The following is a 21,882-nucleotide window of genomic DNA, read 5'->3' as shown; positions in this document are numbered from 1 at the left end:
AATCAGACCATTAAGAGTTAGGTGGTGAGTTAGTTGTTCAAGTAGTAATCGATCAAAAATTTTTGCTAGAGTTGGTGTGACTGATATGGGTCGATAGTTTTCTGGTTCTAGTCGGTCTCCCTTCTTATAGACAGGTGTAACATGCGCTGTTTTCAAAATATTAGGAAACGTGTTTTTGTTTATACATTCATTGACGACAAATTTTAAATGAGTTCCAATAGACAGTTTACTATCTTTTAGCGCCCATGCTGGTATATAGCCCGGTCCGGGAGATTTATGCTTAGGTAGATTATCAATAACATTATACAATTCTTTTCTGGTGACTGGTCGGAAGCTAAATTCCGGTCCATCAAATGTTAGGGAAGAACAATTTGGAGCAACGTCTTTGCCTTTGTATAATCCTAGTCTCGAAAAACAATTATTAAGAACATTGGCAATCTCTCTGTCATCCTCAACAAAATGACTATCTTCCCTTAATTTGTCAATTTTTTCTATTTGGCTGTTGGAATTGATCCTGTTTTTGATGAATTTCCATTGTTCTCTTGAAGTTGGTAGCTGCTGGAAAAAATTCTTTGTGTAATCATCTGCAGCTTTTTTCAGTTTTCTATTCACTGAATTGCGTAAAGATTTGTAAATGTTATAAATCTCTGATTTTGGGTTTTTCTTCCACGCATTAAAGAGACGGTGTCTTTCATTTATGAGACCACGTAATTCTTTTATCAACCATTGCTTTTGTTGTTTTTTGGTACTACTTTCTACCAACTTCAAGGGTGCATGACAACTCAGTATATTTTCAAAAATTTCGATAAATTTTAAAAACATTTCGTTCGGCTCATTTATCTGGTACATAGGCAAACTGGTACATTGCAAACTGGTTAACACCAAAACAATTAGAAAGACCAGCAACCAAAAATAACTGTACAAGTAATAACCAGCAAAACAATCTTAAACAAAATTTAAAAAGCAAAAAGCTAACGTTTAATAAAATAGAAATCAAGGAAAATAAAGCGGAATATTTCAATACGTAGAAAGTTAAAACGAAATAAACAGCAATGAAAAGCAGCAATAAAAAGTTTCCCCCAAAAGTTATAGGAACACATCCAAAGATACAAACAACAAAAGCGCTGCATTTAGTCAGTGTTGTCCCAATACTAGACAGAAAGTCATCTTATGTCAAAGTTAAATCGAAATCCGAATAGGCCAGACGCGCATTAATTGATATAGTAGCTTTACCAAACGTAATTACCAAAGTAAATAGAAAATGAATAAAAAGCATGAACAGTATAGCAGATGCAGATAAAAACAAATTACATGGTGAAAATGGCCAAAGGCAACATAGTCATAATAGACCAACCAATACAAGCAACGCAAATCAACACAGGCAATCAATTGTACACTGAAAACATTCTAGTTGTTACAACCCCTATAATACTAGGCAACCGTAAAACGGAAAAGGATTGGAGTTTAAACCCATAAGAGTTTATACCCAAAGTTCTGCACCCACACACACAAAAGCCGTGATTGCATGCAAGTTACCAGAAATTACCAGAATAATTTCATAACTTAAGTGGAATGAAAATTTCTCGTGACAAAGACATGAAGTCATTATCATAACCGGAACGAGCCCATAACAAGGCTATGCCATTTGGCTCATAACATCAGCCTCCAAAGATTATCAACTCAGTGAAATTAGTTGGTACACTTCAGGTCTTTAGACGAAAAGATTGACAGATGTAACAAGTGAATGAGGGGAGCAAAACATTTGTTAACATAACCCATTTTTATTTTTGAACTTTACCCTTAACATTTATTTCCTTAAAAAGCTGCTTTAATTGTCCTTAATTATTTTCAAGGCTGATTTTTCTTAATTATTTTCAAGGGTAAATTTGGACCTTATTTTCTCCTAGAAATAGAACCCCTATTTTGTTTATGTAAAGCCAAAACAACAGGATGACAACTTACACATAGCAGCTTGTAGTATTTACCTAAAATACTCCAAAATTTGGAGAGTGTCCTGATAATTGTATAATTGGTTCATACTGACAAAACACTTGTTGAAGTAATGATACTGATAACGCAGTTGCCAATATTCGTTTGTATATGTACTCAAACAAAAACAAGAAATTTGCCAAATGGAAAAGGGCGCGCTTGAGAGATCAGCGATCAATTACGAAAGCCCAATACAACTCGAGGGACAGATCTACGGAACAACCGATCAGAACTGGGGATAACCGAATAGAAACAGCAATCACCCGGAGAATCAATTGACTGACACATTCTCTCGGGAACTTGCCAATAATTCCACCTACTACGCGATATACTTCGGTTTTATTAGATCAACAATTTCATAGAAATCTTGATTCTTTTTAAGTTAAGATTTTCATTTGAATATTTTCCATGTTGAAACACATATTGATACTTAGCAAATCAGTAGCTTTAAATTGGTTGCGAGCACCTGAAACAACTCTAAACCAGCAAACTAATAAGCATAACCGACGAACGTCGGGTGAATTGCTCTCAAACGATCGTCGAGCGATTGGCTTTGTCAGTAGTTAGCCACCGTTTAGTGAGGCTAGGTTAATTCAAGGGCGGTGAGGTAAGCACAAAGGGGCGGGAGGGTGCAACGCTGAGGTGGGGGAAGGGGCGCAACAGTAGGGGGATTAAAACAATTGCCAAAAAGTTGGAAAAATAGCAAATTTTATCGAAATATTGCTAAAACTTGTGATATTAATATCTTCAAAACCGTTTCATTGTTTCAAGAGACCATCTAATATCCCTGTTTCAAGCCTTAAAAAAGTTCACTGGCTCAAAGATCTATAAACTTGGAACAAAATAAATTTCCGAAAACTTGGAAAAAATGAAATTTAATCAAAAAATTACTGAAACTTGAGTCATTAAAACATTTATAACCATTCCATTAACTATAGAATTTAACCAGCAGCTTATTATCAAACCTTGCAGGGGTTCCCTGGCCCTTGATGCGGGAAAAAAGTTGAAAACATTCAAAAAACTTGAAACAAATTGCAAAGGTTTTTAAAAAATTGCTTAAAGTCGTAATAATAAAACCTTGAAAAACATTCCATTAAATTTAGAAACAATGCAGTAACATTCTATCAAACCCAAAGCAGTTTCCGTGGTTCTTGATGGTGAAGCCAAAAAAGACAAAAATATCAAAAAATTTTGCAAGTTTTAAAAAAAAATCGCTACAATTTGTGATTTTAAAAAGTTGAAAACTAATCAATGGCCAAAAAAACATCCAGTAAATAATTATCAAACCCTGACGGAGGTTTTCTGACCCCTGAGGTCGAAAAAACGTGAATAATGACTAGAAATTTCAAAATGCTGAAATTCGTGATGTTAAAATCTTTAAAAACACTCCATTACATCTAGGAACTATACAGTTACCTATTGTCAAACCCTAGAGCAGGTTTCTTGGCTCTTGAGGCTAGAGAAAAATATAAAACGACAAACGGTTTCAAACACTTGAAAAAAAGCAAGTTTTATAATAAAATTGCGATATCAAAAAGTTCAAAACTACTCCATGGCCAATAAAAATTTTTCAGTAACTTATTGCCAAACCCATTAGGAGGTTTTCTGGCCCTTGCATCGGGAAAGAAGTGAATAATGAAATATAAATATCAAAAAAGTATTAAAAATTGCAAGTTTCGTAAAAAAACTTAATTTTGTGATGTTAAAAAGTTCAAACCATTCCATTACCACTAGAAACTATAGAGGTACATATTATCAAACCCTTGAGGAGGTTCCTTGACACCTAGGGCTGATAAAACAAAACATAACCCACTAAATTGGGGCGAATTGCTCTAAAACGACCGGCAAGCGATTGGCTTCATCAGTAGCTAGCCACGGTTTAGTGAGGCTAGCTTTAGCTTGATTCAACTCTTCAACTATTAGTTTCCTAGCCTTGTTAGTTAGAAATAAAAAAAACCGATAAAGAAAAAATTGGCAATATTCAAGATATTAAAATCTTCAAAACCATTTCATTGTCTCAAGAGACTATCCAGTATCCCTACTTCAAGCCTCAAATAGGTTCACTCGCTCATAAAGATCCATAAACTTGAAACATAATAAAGATCATAAAGATCCTTAAACATAATAAATTTCCGAAATTTTGAAAAAAAAGAACCCTGGTGCCGCAAAAAAATGATCAAAAATTCAAAAAGATTAAAACTTAAAAAAATTGCAAATATTTTTAAAAATTGCTAATCTAAAATCTTCAAAAACATTCCATACATTCCAAACCTTAAATTTAGAAACTATAAAGCAACCTATTGTTCCTCCGCTCTTGAGGCAGGAAAAGATTAAAAACCAACAAAAACTTTAAAAATTTGAAATTGCAGAATTTTTCAAAAAAATTGCCTAAATTTTGTCATTTTAAAACTGAAAGCTATTCCATGGCAAAAGAAATTTTTTCCGTAACTTATTATCAAACCCTTAAGGACCTTTTCTGGCCCCTGCATCTGGAAAAAAAGTATAATGAAAACTTAATGTCAAAAAAAATTTTTACAAAAATTTCACACTTTGTCAAAAAAATGCAAAATTTCGTAATGTTTAAATGTCGAAAACCATTCCAATACCATTAGAAACTATGTAGTAACCGAATATAAAACCCTAGTGGAAGTTCCTTGACACCTAGGGAGGGCTGAAAAAACTTAAAATAGGAAAAAAAATTTCAAAAAAGCTTGAAGAAAATTGTGAAAATTAGTATGAAATTGCGTGTTTTTAGCGATCGGTAGTTCGACAGTAGCCACGGTTTGCACCGGGTGGTTGATGGGGGGAACCATGGAGTGGAAGGCAACAGCTCGCTGGGCGCTACCTGTTTATCCAGTTTTTGAGGACGAAAAGTCAAATGGGTCAGATGAAAAATCGGTCAAGCGTCGGATCTAACTTAGGGATCGCCAAACTTGGAATTTAGGGGACTTCATGCCTTCAGGCTTAAAAAGTTCAATTACAGTTTCTTAATACGGCAAGTCTCAAAGCTTTTGTAACAGTCGAAAAATTGCATTAGAACATAACCGACTAATCACCGGAAGAATTGCTCTCGAACGACTAGTGGGAGCTCTAATCAATTGCAGCCTACTTCAGTCGGGGGGAGGGGAGCCGAAATGGGACTAAGAAGTTCAATAGTGTGCTTCAAATATCCACATTAGAGGTTTATATATACCACTATAAAGATTAAAAGTGAAAAATGGCACCAATTTTGGCGCATTTTTCATTTGACTTTGAGTACTAAATTGCCGCCAATTGATTTCAGCTGCTTGAAATTTTGATTGAAATGGAATTTTAGATAATGCAAAAAGTCAAAGGCGGAAAAGTCAGTTACTGGAAAAGTCAAAACGGTCAAGCGAAAATTTTGCATAAAAAAAGACACACACGTTTACAATAAATAATTGCTTCTTTACGAGAAATTAGAAACAGCAATTAATATAATTGCTACAAACATCAATTGAGAGCAATTCAAAAACGCCTCCACTAGAGAAGCGCTAATAACATCAGTTCTCATAGTTTACATTGCGGAGTCGCCATACCTCTTCCAGGCTCGCCTCAAATCGTGCCAGACTTATCCACACTTTGACGTGTTTGGTCCTGGTTAGTAAGATTCGGTACAGCTGCCGTGCCCTCTCATATTCCTCCTGCTCTATCTCGAAGTCTATAAAAGCTTTCCATACAAGTTCAGGCATGTCTAAGATCGGCTGTTTAACTGCTAGCTGGTAAAGGGCTCTTGCTCTGTCAGTGTCGCCTAATACACTTTCAAGCTCTGCGAACTGAAACAATGGATTATGATTACAATTTTGGCCGAACTGACTCCATTGGAGTATCTACCATCTCAAAAAATACGTATGAAGGCATTAGACGCATCTTTCATCAGCTGGAAAAAAACGGTAAACAGTAGCGTTGTTAGAATCAATTCGTAATTCGGAGAGAGTAATAGCAACTTTTGGCTGTAAACTTAGTTCCGATTTACAAATGATTTTCACTTCTGTTTAACTATAGATAATTTTTAAATTCTGATTGAGTACTACTTTTGATTAAAGTGATTGAGTGTACAAACAGTTACCTTTTTCCAAGTGTTACAATTTTCAGGAGCAAACTCGAGGAACTTCTGATAGAGTATCCTGCATCTGTCGAATTCCCTCAACTGTTGCTCCATCTCAATGTACGCATTGAAAAGCTTCTCTTTTGGACATCTCCCAATCGATTGCCCCTTCAAACACGAGCAACGCATCCATCCAATCTTCTCGTATCGAGCAACCTTCCCTTAATGCACTCCTTAACTTCTCCTTCACCTTACCAAACCATGTTCAGTTCTTTAAGCTATGCCTCGCCTCTGTTGCAATTAAAATTCCATTTTAAATAAGCATGAAGGCAAAATTAAAATAACCAAAACATTGATAAATATAGCTGTGACTTTCAAAAGAGGCACTGAGAGTAACATAGATGTATAACTGACACAGAAAATGACCGAATAACATCGGAGGAATTAATCTCAAACGACTAACGCCTAATAAAGCTCACAGGGATGTAGTATCCTCTGTCAGGCTCTGTCAGTTTATCCTGCTTTTGAGGACGAAAAGTCAAATAGATCACACGAAAAATCGAACAAGCAAAGAAAAAATTAATAAAAGACGAATAGTACTCAGAAAATTGCTAGACTTCGCTTAAGAGGAATTAAACAAAATTGAAGGAATTCAGACGCATAAAATGAAAATTAGTAAAAATTCAAATAGCTTTATAAATGTCACTTGAGATTCCTTTACACAAGCAGCCAGGAAAATAAAATAAGGAGATAAATCACACCGTTAAACAGAATTTTATTGCTAATTTGTATTCATGAATGAGACAAAAGCCCTTTTAAAGAGGTTCATTATATATCTGCCCCAACAATTAAGCTGATTAATATAAAAAATGTTGTCACTAACGCAACGTCATTCATTCGCAGAGCAATATAAGCCTTCATGCCAAATGGCTTTTTAATCTTGAGAAGATTGATATGGTCGTACTAAAACTGTGGACAACGAAGTTTTTATTTCGTTTATAGAGGATTCGCTAATGAGACCAAGAGGCTAAACAACACAACGGGAAGGCGTTTAAGGAACGAATAGAAAATACGTGTTATCTGTAAACTAACTCACTACATCACAGAAAAAAAATTGAAATTGATCTTCTTAAAATCTCATTCACACCATGAACCAAATTTAGTTGACTTAAAAGCGAGCTTAGCTATAACATTTTGTTCATTTATCATTTATTTTTATTTTAATGAAGAACCTCAAGACTCCACCCGGTGGTGGTGGTGGGGGGGGGGGGGTAGGAGTGAGTTGGGTCTGAAGCGCCAACCCAACCATGATTTCATGTCTTTTGGCGATTTGAACACTTAGAAACTAGTAAAGCTCGAAAAAAAACTGCACATTGACTTAATGTCCTATGGGCTTTACTTGTTTATTGTTTTCTTGAGAATGCGAAATAAAATGGTCGGACAAAAAACTATCAGTCAAAAAGTCGAAGTCTATAGTACCAAAACTTACAAAAAACCAATCTCAGAGCAATTAAAAAAATAGCTGCAAGTAAAAAATCATATAGGCAGAAATGAATAACCATATCCTAGCCGTCAAAACATTTCCTAGATATCAAGTATTAGCTAAGCATTAGCTACTATTAAAGTATACTAGCTGTTAAAAATATTAGGTTAAACAGCTGAACGCGGAGCATCAACCGAAAATTCTTGCTCTCAACGTTATTTTGTTCTTTATGGCTTTTTTAAACCTTTCGTTTTACGGCCATAACTTGAAAAATAAACTTACAAAACCAATCTTAACTTACAAAAAACCAATCTCAGAGCAATTAAAAAAATAGCTGCAAGCAAAAAATCATATAGGCAGAAATGAATAACTATATCCTAGCCGTCAAAACATTTCCTAGATATCAAGTATTAGCTAAGCATTAGCTACTATTAAAGTATACTAGCTGTTAAAAATATTAGGTTAAACAGCTGAACGCGGAGCATCAACCGAAAATTCTTGCTCTCAACGTTATTTTGTTCTTTATGGCTTTTTTAAACCTTTCGTTTTATGGCCATAACTTGAAAAATAAATTGATTAAATAAAAAACAAAAGAAAAAGACCGTAAAATATAAGGTGATGTTAATATTGGCCTTCAAGTCGTAAAATATAAGGTGATGCTAATATTGGCCACTGTTACCACTGAGCCTATTGAAACAAACCAATCTAATCTTTTACCTTCAAGAATGTATTCTTTTATTTTAACCTTCTTTTATTTTAACAAGGAATGTTCAAAAATATGTTTTTGTAATTTAGTTAAGGAAACTATAAAAACAAACCCAAATATCAAAATATTTTTCATACCTATGCACAACTTATACCTTAAAAAAGTTTTTTTAAAAAAAATCGCTAAGGGTGAAACATTTGGGGAGGGTTGAAATTATTTGGTTTAATAAGACGAGACACCCAAGAAACATAGCTGGCCCTAAAGAGCTGCGAATGTTTTACAGGCCTGTGGTATCAACAAGCCGATTGAAATGAGGCTGAAAAACAAAATCATTCATTAATTGCGGTGATGTCAGAATTAGGTGTAAAATTTTTTAACCTTAAGACGATGCCCTGCATTAACTTTCAATTAGGGAGAAATATACTCAGTTGACTTCAACGCCTCCAATTCAAGGAACTGAGCAAATTTGAGAATATTGGAAGTCATTTGAGGCCAAAAAATATTCACACGAACGCACGAAAAATGGAACGCACAAATAAAAATGGAAAATGATGTCATAACTCACAACTCAGTCAAAATTTTCATAATTAAAAAAAACTGTTAAAACACAAGTGAGCGTTTTCAATAGACCATTACGACAAAATAAACTATAGCAAGCAGATTGCAGTAAATTAGCCGCAATAGCTTTGCAGATATGTAGTCTCAAACGAAAAAAAACCCGAATGGAAAAAATTTCTCTGCCTTTAATTAATTGCAGACATGTTATATTCCGACTAAGAATCTGCTTACTTATTGCTGCTTGATTTACTGCTTTGCTCTCAAGTAATTTTCTTAGGAGTGACAAACACACTCAGTTGACCTTAACTCTGTGAACCAAAGTAAAGTTATTTTCAAAGTGAGGAAAGTCTTGTTTTGAGTGAGGTAAATCAAGTCTGAACAAAAAGCAATCACACAAATGGGCAAACTATTTGCTCCTCTAGGAGCAAAAACATAGAGCTAGGCATGTAAATGGGTTAAAAATGCCTAAATAAATAAAAAAGCAGATCTGAAGTGATTGTGACGCCATATGGTCGTAAAAAAATCTTAAACGATGAAACAGGAGGGCCTAAAATAACCATAGCCGTCGCTTTAGGGTTATGAAAAATAAAATGACTCCACTGAGAGCTCTTCTCATCTATCACAGCTATTAATTATAACTTTTCACAAACTCAGGAAATGCAAACGAACGTTATTTCAGAAAAAAACGTTAACTTTAACCACAAGTTTTTCTATCAGCTCAATCATCGATTGGCTTTTCAGATACAACCCAAAACACAACGGTTTATCATTTCAGTAGGGGGCTTTAGAGATAACATTAGAAATTTTTTTAATTGTAGATTATTTTATTAGCAATTGGCGAGACAAAATAAAACAAGCAAAACAAAACTGCTTTCAATTTACTGGCGGCCGCGGGTAGGGCGATTGTGCGGGTTCAAGATTGGAATGAGGTGGAGTCGTGTTGGGGGTAGTGGGAGGAATAGTTTATATCTTATTTATGTCTCATGAATTTATGTCTCTTAAAACGCTTCGTTGAATCGCATACCTGTTACTTAGACTAGTTAGCCTAGTAGAACTTAATGCCATCCGGGCTTTACATGTTTATCCGTTTGTGGAGGCCGAAAAGTCAAAAGCGTCAAACGAAAACTCGGTCAAGTGAAAAATTGCATTACAAAGACATTGCATATAATTGCCACAAACTACTTTTGAGAGCAATTAAAATTCGCATAACAGGGTAGAAATAATTGCACAACTTTGTCTGCTCGCATTTAAATGGCAAAGAAAAACCTTGACTGATATCGATAAAAATTATTGTTCCTTCTTTTTACTAGGAGTAATTATTTTCAAAATGCAAATTCACCGGCTTATTGGAAGAACAAAAAATCAAAACTTAGGTTTACGTGCTTTTCTATCCAAAATTTAAGGTTTGATGGCCTCCTATTTCTTGCAAAAAATATTCCAAAACCTCTTCCATTAGAGCGACAGTGATAAGTTTACAACATTTGCGCTTTCGGATATTTTTACATCAAAAACGATTGAACTGAATAAGCTGGAGATAGAGACACTGTAAGAAAAGTTGGAGGACACTTATATCCACCATTTTAGTTCCCATCAAATTCTCTACGTAATTACATCATGAATTGATCAACGGAGCTGCAACGAAAACACCATTGAAAGAAGCTTCAACAGAACCAACGTTATCACATCGCCAATAGGCTACGCTGACCTCAATTTCAAACCACTCAAAAACCAAGAAAACTCTATTATAACCCCATGCAAAATTTACAGTTATGGAGAATTTCTCAACTCGTTGTTTTCAAAATTCATTCACAGCTCAAAGATCTTCGATATTTTATCACCCTATGCAAGCAGAGTATACTACGAAAAATTGGATGTATTATTTTCGTCAGCTCCACTATAGATGCATAATGAAAAATTACTTTAAAAATACGCGAATTTGATTGCCTACTTACCATTATTTTTCTGGCAGTGGTCAGTTGCTTCTGTCTGACTTCAAAGTGTGCAAACATAATCCAAATTTTGGCGAACGTAAACTTCTTATGAGGGATTATTTCCAGGCATGTTTTGTACACTTCACGACATCTATCAATATCCTGAAACAAATATGCTTTCATTTTTTCAAACTTAAGTTTTCTTCTTGATTTATTCTTGCAAGTACTTTTTATTAAGTAACTAATTATGAGTAAATACATTGAATGGATGATTTTTGATCCCACCGGTTCTTCCGAACAGGATAAAATAAAACTCGACCTTAGCTTGTAGTTCTTCGAATATTGCATAGTTGATCCAGAGGTAAATATATCTGCGCCAACTACGCTTCTCAGCCAAAGGGGGCACATTGGCAATTGCTCGCTCATATGAGTCACGAATCTCATCAAGTGAGTCACACTCAGTTTCCATAAGGCGGAGAAAATCAAACCAAGCATCGTAGTTCAACGGATTCGCATCGATCTCCTGAAACAAAAGGGACTGGCATGAGAAAAAACTACCCACAAAATACGTCTCTGAATAAAAATTACCGTCCTTTTCCCACCACATTCGCATTATCAAAAAGTAATAAGTATTTTTTAAATTGGACTTCCGCTTATTATTCGATTATAGGCAAGAACGTACTGTAGGAGCGAGAATCATTCCAAACATCTAAGAGATGTTTACCGAAAAGATTCTTTAATCGAAAAGCTTGTCTTAGCTCGTTGAGGTTTTTCTAATAGTGCTTTCTAAAATATATCAACGATATCAGAAGAGCGGTGCATTGTTCGTTGGTTTTGTATGGGAGATTGTATGCACAAAACTTGGTATTAAATTTTCTCGCGTTACTTACAGACTGGTATTGAAATTTGCGCTTGCTGATGATGACGTTCTCTACGCTGTCTCGTGATCCAAACTTCTTTTCGTGAATCGTGTGGTTCTTAAATAGCTGAACACACTCCTCTTTCGGAATACGGTCCAATGCGTACTTGTAAATTATACGTGCCCGCTCATGCTGAAACCAAAGTTCACTTGCAAAATCCTCATTACTACGATGAATGATAAGGTGCGTAAACAGCCACTCACGCAAGTAACCAAAAAGCACATTACTAAAAATCAATCAGAATTTTGACCAAAGACGCCATTTTTCCAATTGTACTTGCAACAAATTCAACTGTTGTTCCCGTCGAAAACTATCAACTAAAGAACCCGCCAAAAATTCGTAGGGAAATTGAAATATTAACTTTAGTAACAGAAAAGATAAGCAAAAGGCTTGGATAACATCCATACCTGTTATTATGTTCAGTACGTAATAAATGATAACAAGCCGACGTTCTGAAAGTCCATTTCCACCAGGAACAACATCAATCCGGTTTTTAAAAAAATTAATATATCTCTGCTTTTGAATCTTAAATACCGAGAGATCATTGCAGGTACAAACTCTCAATCATAGTCGGCAGATTGCCGTAAAATAGCCGCCGCAGAGGCGCTCGATGCACATCGGGATTGAAACAGGAAAAAAAAACATTTTTTTTCCTGTTTTTTTCCAGCGTCATAAAGAGTTCTAATTTGGCGTGCAGTTTTAGCTAGATTCTAAAATTTAACATAAAAAGCTTCAAAACTGAAAACTAATAAGCTTAATGCCGATATCAGCTAGCAAACACTCTGATAACTCTGAACTTTGATAACCTAATTCTCAAGGACTTAATGACCGGCTATTTATCCCGTCTCTATTGATTCGCTCTTTTGACTTTGACCGTATTCAATATATTGCGTAATGCAATACAGGAAAGAATTTGAAATCCATTCAGTTGAAACAGTGAGTGAAGTAAGTCAGAAGTTAAACCTGAAAATCGTAAACTTATGTAAACCGAAAAACATGATCAAAAAGTAAAGCGAAAAAAAAACATAGAACAAGTCCTGACGTACGATTCAAAGAATTTTCAATGACTAAACAAACAACTAGACATAGAACGGATTATGAGTGAATTGGGAAAACGATTTCTTAAAAAAAAATCAGATGAAAAAAAAAACAGAAAATCAATGTCAAAATGCCGCATGTGAACAATAAAGCAATAGCCAGAAATGAAAATTTGGTTCAAACAAAAAAACTATGCCTAGAATGAACTATGAATGGGTTGCAAAAACCATTCAGAAAAAATCCAATCCAAAAAATTGGAAAAACAGCAAAAAATCAAAAACTGAAATTGACGCACGTGAACAAAAAACCTTTAGCGGGAAAGCGCATTTTTGTTCAAACACCGTTTTCTCGCTCTTATTTAAAATTAGAGTGAAAAAATTCCACGCCACGAAACCACTCGGTTTCGCTCCACTTCCTGTTTCGGCGTCACCAAAATCACTACTCCAATTTGACTCCAAAAATCAAGAAAATGTGTGAACAGATCTTTAAAAAAAAGACAGCGCCTAAATAATAGCCGTTTCAGAAGCAGTCGGCGGCTATTAATAAGAGTTAAATAACTTTTGTATTTCTCTTACAAAAAAAAACGACGAAGACAAATATTTAAAAAGACAAATATTTACAGAAGACGACGAAGACAAATATTTACACGACGAAGACAAATATTTACAGAAAAAACAAATATTTAATTATTCCAGTTATTAAAAACAACGCATTCATGCCCTACTCAACAGTACTAACAAATCAGATATCTATTGCTAATTTTGTGGTGCGTAAATGCGTACAAAAACTTAATTCATTTCTTTCAACCCCTACTTTTTCCGATGAACTTTTTAACTCAAGCCTGACTTTGGCACCTTTTCTGTTCAAATCATGGGAAATAAAATTAAAAGTGAGAGCCGCACATTTGAGAAATATCAGGAAAAAGGATCTTTAAGTACTGTTTTTCCGATGAATTCAATGCAGCGTACTTCTATGAGACACATTGAAGGCAGCACACCGGATAGATAAAATGGATAAAACAGCTAAAATCGCAAAACGAACGGAAAAGAGGAGTATCTATACAAGGAGGCTCGGTAATGTGCGTTCGCACATAAAGTTCCGACCCCGCTCATCTGCATTCTTGGCATAAATGCGTAAATGAGTACAAAAACCTACTTCATGTCTATCAACCGCTACTTTTTCCGATGAATTTTTAAACTCCGATTAACATCATCTGAATTTAATTTAAGAGGGGCAAGGTATGCCTGACTTTGGCACTTTTTCTGTTCAAATCATGGGAAATAAAATTAAAAGTGAGAGCCATATAATTAAATAATATCAAGAAAACGGATCTTTAAGTATTCTTTTCAATTTTTGATCGATTATGTTCTCCAATAATCATTCATGATATTGCTAATTTCCAACATAAGTGAACATTTGGCCTAAACTGGAAACAAACCTCTTTCTGGCGTTCCTCAAATTGTGCAAATGCTACAAATAGCGATTCCTCGAGTTCCACTTCTCCAAAAAATTCAACAGCTCGTTCGTAGACTGCTCTCGCTCTATTGATGTATCCATGCCTCTCCTCAAATTTGCCATACTTGATCCAGTGCTTGACGTCAAAGAGATGAACAACTAAAATAATCGTCCATCAAAAAAATTCCGAGGAATCAACAATTTCGCGAACTGGATACCAAAACGTGAACAAGTTTTCAACAATCATCGCAATGGTTCATAGCCAAATAGATAAAAACTAATTGCTGAAATTAAATGCATCGTACTTTTATCAGACACATTGAAGCCAACACACCGGATAAACAAAATTGATAAAACCACGATTAAATTTGAAAAACGAACGGAAAAGATGAGTATCTATAAAAAGCCGGTATAATTCCAGATAACTGACGCAAAAGGACGAAACATAGTGCCAACACATTTCAAAGTTCGAGTAATAGCGCATAGAAAACAGGCGGTATTCGAAATTTTTAGCTCTTCTCATAGCAAGCCACATTTTGTAGAATGAAAAACACAAAGAAAATTAAAATTTTTTGACCATCTAAGCGCTATTTGAACATAACTGGCAAAATTACGGAAAATTTTTTTCATGAATCAAATTACGGAAATTTTTTTCATGAATCAAGATAAATTGACTCATGGTTTTGAAAAAGTTATACATTTCTCTCTCAATGAATTCTCAAAATGAGTATTGGAAACCATGGTCCAAATCTATTTCATAAAAAGACCAAACAGCAATAATAATCGGTTAAAAAACGTGAGTGACATGCATACATTAATTCCGACCACTCCCATTCCCAATCTTTGGTCAAGTTGTTGTCAGCTAGCAAAGACAGACAGCGAGCGAGAAAGAGAAAAAAATTAAAAAGTGAGACAACTAGAGAAACTGATAAAAAAGTTTTAAAATGAAGGTGCGGAAATAACTACCCTTTGTTTTCTCAAAAAGTGTAAACATTAACAAAAATGAAGTGTAAAAAATATACATACAGACAAGTTGTAAATAATTGAAATCATTGTACTTTTTCGCTGTTTCCGGAATCTCAATCTCATAACAATCGAAAACATTCAGAAGAAACTATGAACAATATGGACTTATTTTTGTTTCTTAGCTTTATTATTCGACAAAATATTATATTCAGCAAATATCTCATCTTTGTGCCACTTTTGTTCAAGTTCCATCCTAATTGTACCACTTTTGTTCAAGTTCTTTTCTGGTCAAACAAATGTCACATTTTCTCCTAATTGTAACTAAAAACTGAATGTGCCCGATGTATTTGTGATGTATTTGTGACTGTCTAATGTGCTCCTCAATCGTAAATCAAGTTGAATACTTCGACAAAAAACGCTTGCGAATTAATTTAACTATTTTATTTTTAAATAACACTATTTTTAACTTGAACTCAATTAAACTTGAAAATCTTCTAATAAGCGTCCAGACTGCGGTCAAATTAACAAAAATATCAGGCAAGGTTAAAAAAATAACCGCGAACTTCAGAAATAACTAATTGTTATTCATCGCAACCAAATATTACATACAACTTCAAATGACGTAAAGAAAGAAGTAGAAAATGGCATAATCTGTTTTTAAAAAACTGTTTTGACGCCAAAACACCAAATACTATTAAAAAATTAGACTTCAATATTAAAGCCACGTCTCAATCTCTTTTTCTGGCAGCCAGGTTAACCAACGTGCGACAAAGAAGTTAACAAATACTTTGTTATAATATACAATGCAAAATTGGTCCAAAATCTGCAAAAAAAAAGGCTCAATTATGATCAAATATTGCTCAAAACAGTGATATCTATTTCAACAAAAAGACACATCTAAAACAAAAAACGTAACAAACAGTTCAAGAATACATGTTGTATAAAACGCAAATAGTAGTTTCACTTGACCTTGGTGCTTTTTAACGGCAAACTAAGTCAGAACGTTCCGTTAAGGGTTTAAAAATAGGTCTGTTAGATGAATAATCCTTGATAAAAACTTCGATAAAAATTGTCCATTTTTCACGAGCACTCATCGGCTTCTTGATGTGTTTACAAGCGAGTAACTGTCTTAGAAAACGTCTGCACTAAAAATATAAAAGATGCCAAAATAAAATCTCTGAAGCCAAAAAAAATGGTTTTCGGGGTATTCAGAGAAAACGAAAACATACTCCACTTACGCTTTGAAAAAATATGGAGAAGGCTGGTTCCAAAACGTAAATGCTCAATATTCTATACGCAAAAATTTTCCAGCTGAAATAGCAGGACCAAATGCAGTCGAATAACTGTCGGAAAGCGATTGACAATTACAGAGACTGAACTGAAAATTTCAATCAATCATTATTTGCGAGCCGATTATCATTTAATGCAAACAAAATTAAACATTACCAACTAACTGCAGAATTGCTCTCAAACAACTAGTGGGAACTCAAATTTACTGCAACCCTTAGAGGTTAATATATTACACTAAAACCACTCAAAAGATTTTAAGTGAAAAAATTACACAATTTTGGTGCAATTCTCATTTGACTTTTGGTGTAGGGTTGGGAAGGCAAGTCACGTGAGGTTCAAACCGACAGCTGGAGGAAGATGGACTGAGGGGTTCAAGATAATGAGATCAAGAATCGCCCTTCACACCATGAAATTGTCTTTAAAAACAGTTTAGGTGAATCGTATACTTAGAGACAAAGTACGGCTCTAAGAGCTCAATCAATTGAAGCTCATCGGGCGCTACCTGTTTATACCGTTTTTGAGCAGTAAAGTCAAAAGGGTCACATGAAAAATTGGTTAGGCAAAAATAGTATAAACATAGCCGGCAGATTGCCGGAATAGCTGCGAAATAGACTTGCGTGCCGTAAAATACAGATGGAAAAAGATACAGAAGTGAGTTGATAATAGTTATCGCCGCCGCCTATAAAACTTACAAGTTTATTTCAAAGGAGGTTGTTTTTGGGTGCAAAAAATTTTCCCTGTCGCGTCTCGAACCGGCGATCTCCGGATTAACAGCCAGTCGCCTTAACCACTCGGCTGTCGGACCATACAATCTGTTTTCTTACAATCAACTTTGTTTTAGGAACAGATTTTGTGACGAGACAGAATGTTCTAGAAACGACGAGACAGAATGACGAGACAGAATGACGAGACAGAATGTTCTAGTGACGAGACAGAATGTTCTAGAACAACGATACAGAATGTTCTAGAACAAATGTAAAACGAAAATGAAGCGTCAGACGACGAAACAAAAAAAAACATAGCCGGAAGAATTCCGGAAGCGACTCGAAGCGTCAAAACTTCACTAACAAAACTGTAATTGCAGCGGAAGCCACTACTTTTTGTATTGAACCATTAGCTCGCTGAATCTCCAGGTCTGCTCTAAGAATTGGTGAAACTTAAACAACTGTCAACAAAGAAACAAAATGCAATAAAATTTTATATTATTAAAACGTTTGGTAACGTTGAAAACTCGTTAAACTCGTAAAAAACAACGTTTGGTAACGTTGACAAGGTTATCAATAGCCCTAAAATAATTCATGATTCTAATCTGAAAAAGATCGCGAAAGCAAACGGCAGATAATAAAATTAAAACTAAGTTAAATCTTTTAAGAAAGCTCAAATTTGAGAATCAGAAAACACCTATAGTTACATTTCTAATCACTGCCATTAGGACAAAACACAACACACACCTGTTCCTTGTTGTACATATGCTACACCACATGATTTCATACTAAAAAAACCATTGATCATAGAAAAGACATAAGCAGAAGAATAATCAAAGGCAAAAAATCCTTTAAATTAACACCAGTCCGGAAGAAAGCTGCAGTAAATAGTAATAAGAGCAAATTTTGGAAAAGCTTGCTATCAAACTCTCAGTACTGCCTTCTGTTGAATGAAATCAATTGCAAACAAAGAAATGACGAAAATCTAAGAAAAAGCTGAAATCACTCATTTTTTACAACTGAAAAAATCAATATACCGAAAATAAATGTAGGCACCAGGACAAAGCTAGAATGATACTAGCTAGAATGTGAAGAGTATGGGCACAATGTAAGGAACACCGAAACAAAATGACATTCTTGATTTTTGAAAGTTAAAAATCAATTTTAAAAATTTAAGAAAAACGAATACATTTCATTGTTCACCATTCAAGACCTAGAAAAGATAACTAGTCATCCGATACAAAGATCTATCCTCCTGAAGAGAACAAAAAAATAGGAAAAAGCAAAATTCATAAATACGAAATATTGAAACATTTTCAAAAAAAATGGTCAAAGAACTTTTAAGTTCAGACTGCATTTATGAAAAAATGTCAACTGTTTTTTCAAAACTTAACGCCGAAAAATGATCGAATTGTTATTGAAACGAAAATAAAGTCCCTTATGTTGCACAAAAAAACTATTTCTAGCAATTACAACCAAAATACAAACAAAAAAACTGACGAAAATCTGAAAAAAACTACCAAAATCGGATAAGCATATGTACAAATTTATGAAACAAAATAACATCGAGGTTGAAAGAGGCCCGAGTATAAGAATTATCAAAGAGAAATTGCCATATTAACTGATTTTTGACAAAAAGGCGGTTAAAAGATCCAAAAATGAAGAAATTAATAGAAAAAAAGTCAAAAATTAACTAAAAAATCAAGAATTATGTGCCAATTTTCAACTTGAGACGCATTTTCAGGCTCTGCAAAACACTGTGGCATCAACTGCCGAGGTTGACATTTCAATATAAAATCGAATAAAACTTATTTCTACAAGAAACCAAATTAAAAGCAAAAAAAAATTGGGCCACTTGGACGAAAAAACGGCTAAAAACGGTTATCTATATGTGCAATTCAGTCAAAAACTACTTTTCAAAGTCAAAAAGTCATTCACTAAACGCAGCACATGATCAAAAAATTTCTCTCGCTTAGCAAAAATCTGTTCATCAAGACAGCTTTTCTTACTTTCGCTTTTAGGTCAAAATGCCGCGTGAAGAAATCTACTTCCTGTAAAAAAAACCGAGAGAAAACCAATACTCCTCTTCGAGTCGTAAAAACCAAGAGCACCGCAATATAGCTACGCTCAGCTTACAGCATCGCAGCTATAAAAAGATCATTGGACTAATAAAATTGCTACAAAATTTGTTTGAGAGCAATTTAACAAAAAAATGACAATACGTATTATCGGATCTTTTCAACAATTACCTCCCCCCTTTTGCCAAACAATTTTAGCTAACGATTTATTAACCAATCAGAGACGACTAATAAGTTTCCACGTATGTACATACTATGTTAAATTGAATAGAATAAAATACGCCATGCTATGCCAATTAGCAGAATTGGAATACAAAACGAAAAGAATTTCTAACTGGCGGGTAGGTAGGCGCGCTTCGCCGCGACAAATGACCCTCGACTCCCGGATTACAACCCATAGCGCGTGGAAGGCATGGCCGCAAATGCGTTCAAACTGATATTCGGCTATCTAAAGAGTAGGCCAAGTAATAATGTGGTAAAGTATTGCAGAGAAGGGGGGATTCTGTACCCAAGGGGGAATTTGTTGAAAAGATCAGTATTATCTAGATGAATTTGATATAGTACGGGCAACCGAAGTCGAAAAAGCGCTTCATATATTCTCATACAGACGAATCGTCCTTAGCTTACTTTTTAAAACATTAAAAAATCATTTCTCGCCGTTTCATCTTTAATAGCATTCCACAGTTATAATCAAGAAATCATTATCTGCACAATTAATAAATTCTCACCAAGTCGTTCATAAATGGCTCGGACATTCTCAAACTCTTTGTATCTGAGTTCAAAGTTGATGTATGTGTACCAATTCTGTTCTTCAGGCAGCCACTTCATCCACCGTTCAAATATCTGCCTGGCTCCAGTCACATTACCCAACATCTCCTCCATGTAGGTATGCTTTAGCCAAAACTGGTTCACACGCGGCAGAATGGATACTGCACGGTCCCAAATGTTCCTTGCATGATTTATCTGCTTCTGCCTGAACAACAAAAATATGTCACAGGTCCAAAATATAAACAGCTGGAATATTGCCAGAAACTAGCCGCAATAGCTTTGTAGATCTGCATTCTCAAAAAAACAGTAAAAAAGACAGACCGAAAAAATTTGTCTTTTCATTGAAGGCTGATATGTTATATTTTGATTAAAAAGCTGTTTAAGTTTTTGCTGTCTCTATTAGCTGCTCTCAAATAACCTTCATTTAGAGTGACACACACCCATTTGACCTCATCTCTTTGAATTAAAGTAAATAAAAGTCAAATTCAAAGTGAGGAAGTCATTTTTGAGAGTGAGGTAAGTCAAGTGTGACCAGAAATTTAATCACGCGAATGAACAAAAAACTGGCTCCACTAAGAGCGAAAAATGACGTCACGCACGCACTTCAGTCGAAATTGCATGAACGAATGAACAAAAAGCAGTTTTCAAGTGGTTGTGACGTCATATGGTCGTAACAAAAATCGCGACGACGAAATAAAAAAACATAGCAGGACAAACCCTGACGTACAATTCAAAGAATTTCCATTGAATAAACACAAGACTAGAACTAGAAGGGACTATGACTGAATTGGGAAAATCATTTCCAAAAAATCAGATAAAAAAACAAAAAGAAACAGAAAACCAAAGTTAAAATGCCGCATGTTATTCAAAAAAAACCACTAGCGAGAAAAAGAAATTTGGTTCAAACAAAAAACTAGGCCTAGAATGAACTATGAATGAATAGGGAAAATCATTCAAAAAAAATCCGATCGAAAAAATCGAAAAAAACAGTTAAACTTAAATTGAAATTGCCGCATGTGAACAAAAAATCACAACCGAGAAGTCCAATTTTTGTTCAAACATCAAACACCGTTTTCTCACTACTTCAAAATTAGAGTGAAAAAATTTCCCGCCGCAAAACCACTCGCTTTTTCGCTCCATTTCCTGTTTCGGCGTGACCAAAATCACTACTCCAATTTGACTTCAAAAATCATGAAAATAAGTGAACAGATCTTAAAAATATAGCCGGAAGAGTTCCGGAAACGATTCGAAGTGAAAATATATTTAACCGCAATCCAACTACTCATCAGAAAAAATTTGCCTCCACTAATTTATGATTTTCTTGAAACCAAACCATAAAACAAAAAAGTAAAAACAAAAAAATCAAGTCTGTTAAAAAATGATAAATCTGATCAAATTTTGTCATAACTTGAGATCCCGAAATAACTATCTCTGAAATAATTACTTCATCAAAACAACTAGTACTTACCAAAACCACTTATGTTGATGTTTTAAAAAAACTTGAGGCCAAATTATGAAAAAAAAGCTCTTAAAAACAACTTGCACTAAAAAACTGGAAAAAGTTAGTAAATTTAATATTACAAAAGCATATAAATCCAAAGATAAATTCTTTTCAGCCAATAGGGCATCGAGATGCTCGCAAAACAAAAGACAAGTCATAATAGTCTATGAAACTTGTCTCAAAAAACAGAAAAACCGAAAAACTGCAAAAAAAAATTAAGAAAAATAGCTCCAATGTTCGCCATTTTTTGTCATATTTCTCAGCAAAAAAATGATTCATATCCAAAATTGCCCATACTTATTACTAAACATCTAGAACAACTATTATGAACCCTAAACCTCCACAAATGCCATAAAAAAATTAAGGAATAGAAACGGCATTCAAAAACAAATTCAACAAAAAACTATAAAAACTAAATGAGTTTTTTTT

The 21,882-nt window shown here is 34.5% G+C and overlaps 1 protein-coding gene across 1 annotated transcript in view; it reads right to left on the bottom strand.

Annotated features, from left to right (window-relative positions):
* Positions 1–21,882, bottom strand: part of LOC142334669 (crooked neck-like protein 1) — a 35,585-nt gene that overhangs the window by 12,063 nt on the left and 1,640 nt on the right. Inside the window, exons 2-8 of the mRNA XM_075382885.1 lie at positions 19,913–20,157; positions 14,130–14,305; positions 11,624–11,785; positions 11,053–11,256; positions 10,755–10,895; positions 6,077–6,223; positions 5,547–5,783 (exon numbers count right to left, since the gene is read on the bottom strand). Coding sequence (XP_075239000.1) covers positions 5,547–5,783; positions 6,077–6,223; positions 10,755–10,895; positions 11,053–11,256; positions 11,624–11,785; positions 14,130–14,305; positions 19,913–20,157 — 1,312 coding nt within the window. The remainder of the gene's footprint in view (positions 1–5,546; positions 5,784–6,076; positions 6,224–10,754; positions 10,896–11,052; positions 11,257–11,623; positions 11,786–14,129; positions 14,306–19,912; positions 20,158–21,882) is intronic.

This window comes from Convolutriloba macropyga, chromosome 2, assembly GCF_964194025.1.
Source record: "Convolutriloba macropyga chromosome 2, txConMacr16.3, whole genome shotgun sequence".
Lineage (NCBI taxonomy): Eukaryota > Metazoa > Xenacoelomorpha > Acoela > Convolutidae > Convolutriloba > Convolutriloba macropyga.
The sequence above is the reverse complement of the archived record's forward strand: the minus strand, read 5'-3'. Positions and strand labels throughout refer to the sequence as shown.